Below are 10,510 nucleotides of genomic sequence, written 5' to 3' on the forward strand. Positions count from 1 at the left end.
ACTGGTCCAAAATCATAAACTTTTCATGGATTTGGTCCCTGAACAATTTGAAATGACTCTTTTACCCTTTTGATTTGTTTTTTTCTATTTTCTTTATTAATTTAGTATTTAAATGTTTAAAAAATAAAATAAAATCCTTACCCATCCATTCCTCTCCACCGGGAACCCTTCCCTCTCTCCCTCACACACACACACACACACACTCTCTCTCTCTCTCTCTCTCTCTCTCTCTTTACTTGAAGAACCCTCTTTCCCTCATCGTCTTCATCATCCCTTCAAGGACAAAAACACCAGGTAACATAATTTTAGACCCACCTCAAAAAACCTTAAGCTACCATCGTCATTGAAATGATTCCATAGTACTGGAGCAGTTTTTATCTCACATGGAATTCCCCCAAAAACCAGTTCTCATGAAAAATGGGGTTTCAATCTTCTAAAGCATCTTAACCTACCCTCCCAATTTGTAAACCCCACCCCTCCCTTTCTCTATTGGGTTCATCACACACAAAAACAACCACGAATTAAAATCCATATCCGCAACAACTTTGGTGGTGAACTTGAGTCACTGTAAGGAATCAGAATCTGTATATTGCACCTTCAAGAAATTGAATCAGAATCTGGAGAGTGGGCCTTCAAGAAATTGAGAAATGGAAATAATGGTTCTGAACAAGTGCTTGAAAATTAGACCTTCATCACATAAATACACCGATGAACACATAAATTGACACCACATGAGCATCTAAAAACCCTAAAATCTCGGATCTTAACAACTACACACATAAACTGATGGTCGCTTCGCTCTTGGAGGTTTCTCCGATGGTGAAAATCCTTTGCTGGAATGAGAGCCTCAAGAAAGAGAGTAACAGAATGAGGTGTTGGCTTATCAATGTTCTGAATCTAGTTTATCAGTATGTGTATGTGTGTGTTTGTTGAATCAGGAAGAGAGAATGAGAGACACAAGAGAGAGAGGTATGTGTGTGCACATATGTATGTTTAATCAACATCAGTTTTTCCAAAACTTCATTATGTGTGCTCATATGTGTTGAATCTGCAGAATCTTTTCCCAGAACTTCATTATGCTCATAGTTTATGTATGTGTATCGGTGTATGATTGTGGATTAAATCAGTAAGAGAGGGGTAGGGTTATCGGCGTAAGAGGTAGGGGTGGGAGGGGTGCTAATAATATTTTCTATTTGCTTTTTTTTTCAACTACTGAATTATTGAAATACATAAAAAAAATGGAATAAACAAAATGGAATGACAAAATAGTCTTTTTAAGTAATTTTAAATTTTTCATGGACCAAAACCACAAAAAGTTTCAGTTTTTGGACTAATGATGCAAGTTGAAAACATTTTGGACCTTATCCACACTTTTTGGATAACCACACGGACCAAAAATGCATTTTTGTCTTAATTAAAAACTATGCTCTAAAAAACTATAAATATGTAAAAGTTAGAGTAAATTACACGAATGGTCCCTATGGTTAGGGTAATTTGCGCGCTTGGTCTCTAACTTATTTTTTTAACTCGGAAGGTCCGTACTGTTTCTTTTTGTTACGTGTTTGGTCCATGTCTTACCTAAAAAGACTACTTTTCCCTTGATTTTTTTAATTTTTTTAAATAATCACACCCCCAACTCCACCCTATCACCTTACCTTACCTATCCCGTCATTTTTCTCAATTTAAATAATAGTCTTTTTAGGTAAGACAGGGACCAAGCATGTAACAAAAACAAATAGTAGAGACCAAGCGCGTAACAAAAACAAACAGTATGGACCTTCCGAGTTAAAAAAATAAGTTAGGGACCAAATGCGCAAATTACCCCAAACCATAGGGACCATTCGTGTAATTTACTCTAAAAGTTATTTGAAGTAGCTTTTGGATAGTTTAAAATAAAAGATGAAAAATAATGCTTTCAACGCAGCTTTATTTTTTTTTCAAAATTTTTCTAAAAAAAAATAAAATGAAACTTTTAAAAACTTTCAACATAACACACCCTAAAAATAAATCAAATAAATAAAATCTCAATTGGCTTCAAATAAATGTTTGATTGCTATGTGATCCCACATTATCCAAAAATGGACACCTAGCCCACTTAAGATGATGGGCTAAAATATTTCTTGATCTCGTCTGACAAGTGACAACAACTTATTCAATTAACAAGTAAAATTTAATCTATTCTTTATTTTACTTCTTGGGAACGAAACTCTTAAGACCTTGTCTGAAATCTTGATCTCCCTTCAAAAAACAAAGAAATCTCGATTTCCCTTTGCCAATTTCCTTCGGATCATCGACTAAGGTAAAAAGTCAAACATAAAATCATCATCTTCTTCCTCAAATCTACTTATTTTCGAGATTCCGTCAGCAGATTAGTAGTAATTACTTCAAACTTTACCCATACAGTTGAATTAGTTTCGTATTTCTACTTGGGATTTTCTTAATCATATACATGTCTCTGTCTCTGTCTGTTCTTGATTAATGTTTGCAATCAGTGAACTGGGAGCTTCGTCTATTGAATTAATGGCAACTTAATTCACTTAAAGATTCGAACTTCGGAATTATCGTGTGATTCTTTTTTGTGGGTAAATTAATTTATGAAGAAATTCTTACTCGAAGTTGCTTAAACTTGTAGATCTTACGTTTTTGAGAAAGATTGGTGTTTTCTTGATGTATGTGCTTTATTATTGCAGCTTAATTCATAAATCAGAATTTAAATATTGTTTTCAAGAGATAGATCTTGGTTTTCGTACAATGTCCTATCGATTATAGAAACTTGGAATCATGGATTCTTTCATGTTTCATGTTATTTTTCATTAATCGATGCTAAATGCTTATGTTGATGATAGGTCTTGGGCAAATTCGATAAGCTCAAATGTCTGAAACAAACAACCCCATGCCCTCAAAGGAGCAGGAGGTAAGTTCTCACACATTAGATTTTTGTTAGGGGTAAATTCAAGAAATCGCAAAGTACTTTTATTTATGTGTATTATAGCATCCTACTTTCATTTGTAGTTTTTAATTATTTTTTTTTATCTTATCAAGTCGTTGTAGTTTGAAAAATCTTGTGAATTGTAACATTTTACAATCAATTTTTCCCTTATTAGAACATTATATTTTGAAAAATCTATCCATTTATATAGGTAACAATTTCTTTGAATTTGGATGATATTGCTATAACAAAACAAATGACTGCTAATTTTTTCATTTAATCTTTTCGGTATTCGTTTTGCAAATTTCAAGTGCTTTTTGCCACAATATCTTTATGTGATCTTCTAAAAACTTCTTAGATTTGTGTATATCTTTAACTAAGCGATACGTATAATATAAAAAAGGCATAATATTTGTATTTTGTTTTTCTATTTATAGCAAGATTTGTGTGTTGTGCAGGAAGCCGTAATCAAGAAAAAGTACGGAGGATTGTTGCCAAAGAAAAACCCTTTGATCTCAAAGGTAAAAGTTTCCTTTTTTTTTTTCTTTCTATTTTTTTTTTTAAATTGGGAAGAAAAAAGGGTAATAAAGTTTCAGTTTTGATTTTTGACATCTTTCTTGGTCAAATCTTGGATAGGATCATGACCGGGCTTTTTTCGATTCTGCTGATTGGGCATTGGGAAAGGTAATTGACTAATCAAATTTATCAACTCTAATTTTATAATCTTTTAGCACGACTAATTATGGAGTAATAACCAAATGTGGTTATTATTTGTGCAACAGCAAGGATCACAGAAGAGCAAAGGACCTTTAGAGGCACTCCGCCCTAAATTGCAGGTATTTTGATTTTTTTTAATAACTTAGAAATTATAAAACTAGAATAACCAAAAATTACTTCCTAATATAGAAACGTGATTCTCTAATATTTTTTCTTCTATTATCAGCCGACACCACAACAGCAATCCCGCTCAAGGCGATCTGCCTATGCCCCTGCAGGCGAAGAAGGTTGGTTGATCCTTATGTTTGATGGGTAGACTCAACATATAAAGAGGCAGATGAGACTGTGTTTAACCGATGTGGGACATGCTAACACACAGTTTGAGACAGAGGCTCGATGAGATTAGATTATATATGTTGAGCCTTGAGGTGTGCTAGACATATGCTCTGATACCATGTTAGATATGTAAAGTACTGAGTTTTCTCTCCAAAAGAGCCCTAAAAGGAGAGAGGGTAGACTTTAATATACAGAGGCAGATGGGACACATACTGTGTCCCATCTGTCTATCTGAATATATTGGAGTCTCCACTCTCTTCTTAAGGGCTTTTTTAGAAAGAAAATCCAGAACTATACATATCTAACATGGTATCAGAGCATATGTCTAGCACACCTCAAGGCTCAACATATATAATCTAATCTCATCGAGCCTATGTCTCAAACTGTGTGTTAGTGTGTCCCACATCGGCTAAACACAGTCTCTTTTACCTCTTTATATGTTGAGCTTTGAATCTAGAACTCCGTAATGGTTTAAACATTTTAAACAAAGTGCGTTTTTTTTTTTTTTTTAATTTATTTATTTATTTATTTTATACAGTGGATGGTGGTAATGGAAATCATAATGCCTCGGAGGAGGATATGGATAATGATGAAAAGTCTGATACTAAAGATGAAGACCAACCGATTTAAGTGACTTTGTCATTTTTATGATCGATTGTATGATGCATAATGTTACTAGATATGTGCTTTGGAAACATTTGGTCAGGTTGATGATACTATATATCATATTGTTGTATGTTCGAGAATTTTACCATCAGGCAATAATAAGCTGCTTAATCTTTGTTTGAATTGCTTTTTATTGTTATGCTTCATGCTATATCCATTAGTAAAAGGGTGATTCTAATTCAAGTTGATACAAAGATTTTCCATTTTGGATATTTTATTTCTCATTCTATTAAACTGCATTCATATACCAAAACGTATCTTTTTATAATGTTGTCCATCTTTTTTTAGAACTACAAGCATGTGAGATTCAAATACTGGAAAACTGTATTTTGAGTGTTTAAATCTCAAATGATTAATTATCACTAAACCACGTTGTTCATTTAGTTCATTAACTTTCTTTTTGTAGTGATTAAAGCCCTATATGTGTTTTGAATTGTTGATTTATATATGCTTTGAATTGTTGAAATAGGATTATTAACACAACCGGTTGTGTTGGTAACATTTATATTTTTTTGAACAAGACAAATAAAGTCTTGAGGGTTTAAACGCTAGTCATGCCAAAACAAAGTTGAAGAACTTCATCGATAAAGTTTTGAAAAAGCATTGTGATTTTTTGTGTTTTGCCATTTAGAAGATTAATCAAAATCTTCGATTATATTATATAATTGGATTTAAATAAAAGTACAAATAATTTTTAAAACAAAAATTGCTGAAAACGCTTCTCTTGTAATAATATGTGCTCAATAAAGACACTCTAAAAATTTGCATATGTATTAGTGATATAGGGGTGAGCATTATGATTGATCCTAATAAGGTCTTGAACATTTGAGGAAAAATTATGGACTTGTGAAGGTGTGAAGGCATACTATGTCGGTAGTGGTTCAGTTTTTCCGGTTCTTGTGTTCGTTGAGTTGGTACAACATTAGTTGTGTATGGTACAAGTCATGAAGTAGCAACTAAAAGACTGAAATATTTCAATTTTGATATCCCGATTTCCATAGGGTTGGGGGGGGGGGGGGGAGGACTCATTGAATATGAAACAAAAAATGATGAAACTGCAGCCAAACTCAAGTTCAAACTCTAAACTATATGCTAAAAAAAATATTTTGTCAATCCGACTTCAAACGAATAATGTATGCATCTTTTAAAAATTTCATAAATTACAATCTATTGAGGCTTTTAAAATTCCTCTCCAATGCACGAAACCGACCCGACCGAATTGGTAAAAAACCATACCGAATTTGCATTTTCAAAGGAACCAATAACCAGACCAATTCTTGTAAATCAACATTCATCCGTTCGGAGGTCCAAACGCACACCCCTATAATTATATATCTTATTTCTTTTGATCTCCCAATGTTGCGATATATACATAATCTGATCTCTCTATATATAAGGAAAATAAATATTTATCTAATTTTGGTGCAGTGGCTAGTCTTACAACTCATTACCGTCTCAATGAAAAGAAAAATTAAATATCCTCTTACATTTTGTTCAAATTATCTTCCTACTCTTATAAAATAATGACATGTAATTCACTAATTTTTTCTCTTAATCTTCTTTCTTGCTTTTGACACTTGTCTTAATCTAATGAATAGGAAGATTAGTGGAAATAAAAGGTATGAGGATATTTGATTTCTCCAACGAAAATTATGATGGTTGGTCACACTCACTCAAGGGTCAGATCCTCTACCACACTTCTATGATGGAGGATCCACACTGGTTCTTAAAGAAACTCACAAGGTGAAACAATCGCCCTATGTTGCTACCCAACTTTACTAACCACCATCCCCTTACCTCCTCCGTTTTTCCTTCTTCTTGCACCCCCTCTTCCTAACCCCTCACAACAATTTTGCCACGAAAAAAATCCCGAGTCCACGGTGGTCAAAACGATGATTATTGTTGTGGAGGCGGATCTTTGTCCAACACCCATAACAAACCTTCTTGGGGCCCATTTTCACCATAGGCTTGGGCCCAACAACCATGGATGATGCCTTTTGTGCAACGACATCTTGGACCAAACCACCTACTCCATACAACGCACTAGGGGTGAGCAAAAACCGCACCGCAACTAAAATTAACCGCAAAAACCGTATAAACCGCAACCGCAATAAAAACCGATGGTGAGGTTTTCTGTTTTTCAAAAACCGCAAATTTGCGGTGCGGTGCGGTTATTAGTTTCCAAAAACCGCAAAAAAACCGCACCGCACCGCATATATTATGTACAATTTTTTATCAATTATTAGTTTATTAAATATTAAAAATAAGACAAGTTTCATGAATGAAAGACGGATAAAATACTAAAAGACAAAAGTGTTGGTTTTTTCTTATGTTTAAATTTGAAAAAAGGATGAAATTAGACAATTTTAAGATATTTATTGTTAATTACTATTGATTTGATGTTTTTAAGATATTAGTTGTTTGAGGTTTAAGTTAAATAGTTAATTGTCTTATACGTTATGGTTTTTATTATTATTACAAGTAATATGTTTGAACTCTTAAAACTATTTGAACTCTAAACTGTGGTTAAAAACCACACAAAATAAGCGCACCAAATCCATGCGGTTAATAACCGCAATACAAAAAAAACAAAACAGCACCGCAAAAATAACCGCCTAACCACACCGCAAAAATAACCGCACCATGCGGTTTTGAAAATGGATTAACCGCATTTGCGGTTAGTGGTGAGGTTTTGGCTAATAACCGCACCGAACCGCACCGCGCTCACCCCTACAACGCACCCAGACTTCTTGAATTGCGACCTCAATATGCCTACAATATTGAACAAACCTTTGCCATTTTCATATTCTCCAACCAACATTGCCCAAGCTATATACGCAATGTCCATACATACTCCTAGTGAAAACTTTTATGTGGACACTGGATCCCCATCTCGGATGATTAGTTCTCAAGATAACCATTTATTCCTATTTCAAATCGAATAACTTAAACAAATACATTATTGTAGGTAATGGTCGCAAATTCTAATTCATGGTTATGAACATTCTAATTTTCCTCCACCTCACCCTCTTGTTCATCTAAAAAATGTTTTTCGCTCACCTTATCTTGTCAAAAATCTTATCCATGTCCTTTTGTCTTTCTAATGATAATAACATTTGGAACACCACTTTTTCGGAGAGTATTTTATTTAAGAAGTTTCTTAATATTTACATATTTTAGGTTTGACCATTACGAAACGAATATGTATAAGGATGTTAATATTATAAATTTAGTAAAATTTGATGGAGGTTAAGAGTCCAAGGGTGTAAGCCTAACTAAAAATGTAAATATTAAGAATGACAATTAATTATTATTAGGAGACTTGTGTAGATAAAAATAAATGAATACATATACATCAGGGATATAAGAAAAGTAGACCACACTAGCTTGCAACCTTGAACTTAATGTAAGAAACTAAATATTATCAATTGAGAAATCAAATATCCTTCTATTTTTATTAAATAGAAAGATATATTTTAATTTCTGTAATGAATTTATAATACTACCATACGAGTTGTGGGCCTTCAGTTTCTTCGACTGTTGCCCATCAAACATCATCTTTCAACTAGTTATAAGCCCATAAAATAAATGCTGAAAAGCGATAACATATAAATGTATATAAGCCCAAGATAAAGAAATTAATCTACTCCAAATTTGTTTTTTCTAAATAACAAAGTGGAACATCTCAAAATAACTTACCCACAGATAAATTTAATTTTTGCAATAAGAACGACTACAAAATGGAAATGTTCAAACTCAATTTTAAGCCTCTTGGCATAAAATATATACAAACAAATGCATTTTAATCATAGTAACATGATATAACGGTTGAGGTAATGTAACAAAACTCATCAAATTTGTTATTTCAATGGGTTGTCGTGTCAAATAAACTCTCGAAAGTTAAAAACTGTATTTTTTACAAGTTTCTTCATTTCCGAGTTTTTTTTTTTTTCAAACCGAATGAGATTTAATAAGTTCTTGATCTGAGCTATTTACAATCATTACAGTGGGACCCATAATTTTCAACAAATTATTAAATAACAAACTTATACTAATACAATAGAGTAATATAATTACATATTAATGGTCACTTGATGAAAAAATCTCTCATATTGTGGATCATTAAAAAGCTTAATAATAAGCTTCGTTATTGTGGATGCTATTTTGCTTATTGAATTTAGAAACCGAATGAATATTCTTTTTTTAATAAGAAAAAAAAATCATTGTTGTGGAAGGTATCTATTTTTCTCATATCTTTCAATCCACTACTTACTTACATCATTGTGACATCAGTTTTTTCTTCTTAATTTCATCAATCTCATTCTACTATGAAAACTCATTTTTTTTCATCAATTCCAATCCACTTTATATGTTTATTTTAAACTAATTAAAAAAAAATACCAAACTAATTCACTAAAATACTAAAAACATACAAAACTAATTTACAAAATAATTAAAAACAAAAAAGATATTTCCATACAACTTTTAATGCATTAAGTAAAAATAACCAAAACATAAAGACAATAGAAAGAGAGTTGTGTCTAAATTAACCCATAATTGTCTTCATTTGGTGGTATCATGGCTAAGCGGATCCATTGCCACAGCAGTACCGCCGACTGTCTACCCCGCCACAACCACAGCTCCATCCACCCTATCATCCCAAGTATGGTCTGAACACTCAATCTATGGCCGAATGATACATTTCCATTAACATCTAATACTGTGAAATAATAACAAATTATTTTTTTGGTTCTCATTAAATCATTCGAATGAATTTCAACCAGATAAGTCTACCATATTGAATGACACAATGCTAAGTCCGCACCAAAGAAACATAAGTGAATACGTTATACACCAGACTTCATGAACGATTCAATACTAGGTTATCCGAATAAAATTTACCCTAAATGGAGCAATGAGATCCCAAAAAAGTTATATATAGGTCTATTTGATAAAGTTAAATCATAAATAACTTAAAAAAAAATAAATTTACTACTATCGGTTATTATTTTATGACATTAACTCATAAGTAAAAGAACCAAAACAAAACTGACCCGACATCAAATTCAATTTCAGTTTGATGCAACCACCGACATCTCCCGATTGGTGTGCTACGTTGGACCAAAGAAATAAATAATAGGTACACTTTTTCTGCTAACATTGTAAGAATCCCCTTCATAAATATGCAACCTAAACTATACATTTAATTCTTGTTACAAACATCTTTTTTAAGACATGTGGGGGGTTGAAAACACTTATCATTACCCTTCATTTTGGGTGGGACCAAAGTTCTTACCCACAGTATATGATGAAACAGTCATATGGTACAAAGTAATAAATTATCATTGCATTTATGATTATTATGCCTAACTTGTTACAAGACCATAAATACGATTGCCATAATTGCTTAACTTGAAATATTTGGATTTTGTGTGATGAATCATGATACCATTTATGGAAGGGTTTGCAAATTCAAAGTTCGGAGTTGGAAACTGAAGTTTTTATAGAGTTAAGTAAAAAATAAAAAATAGTTAAAAGCCTTAAAACTTTCAAATTTATTTGAAGTATTTCTTTTCCAATTAAGAGTTTGTTTGTTTTTTTTTTTTTTTTAATTCGATTTTCTTTTTATAAACTAAAATCGTCAAAAGCACATTGCCCAGCTAATGTGGCCTTGAATGTTCTTAAAAATGATTTTTTTTTTCTTTTTGTTGGTTAAAACAAAGATTTGATCACACATTTTGTACTGGTATTTCTATATTTGGTAAGTGTAAAAGGCATTAGAAAATTTGACTGCAATATGTATGTAGATATAATAATTACGTATGAAAGAAGATTATGTTCATTAGTGAAAAATAATACGTA

The 10,510-nt window shown here is 32.3% G+C and overlaps 1 protein-coding gene across 1 annotated transcript; it reads left to right on the forward strand.

Moving 5' to 3' along the window:
* Positions 1 to 2,162: 2,162 nt before the first annotated feature.
* On the forward strand, positions 2,163 to 4,771 carry LOC145070379 (uncharacterized). Its single transcript, XM_079017310.1, has 7 exons — positions 2,163 to 2,299; positions 2,847 to 2,914; positions 3,388 to 3,450; positions 3,566 to 3,613; positions 3,712 to 3,765; positions 3,873 to 3,933; positions 4,521 to 4,771. The coding sequence occupies exons 2-7, from the start codon at positions 2,873 to 2,875 to the stop codon at positions 4,610 to 4,612; spliced, it is 360 nt and encodes a 119-aa protein (XP_078873436.1). The 5' UTR covers positions 2,163 to 2,299; positions 2,847 to 2,872; the 3' UTR covers positions 4,613 to 4,771.
* Positions 4,772 to 10,510: the final 5,739 nt, after the last annotated feature.

This window comes from Lactuca serriola, chromosome 8, assembly GCF_051521515.1.
Source record: "Lactuca serriola cultivar US96UC23 chromosome 8, Lser_US96UC23_V15, whole genome shotgun sequence".
Classification (NCBI taxonomy): domain Eukaryota; kingdom Viridiplantae; phylum Streptophyta; class Magnoliopsida; order Asterales; family Asteraceae; genus Lactuca; species Lactuca serriola.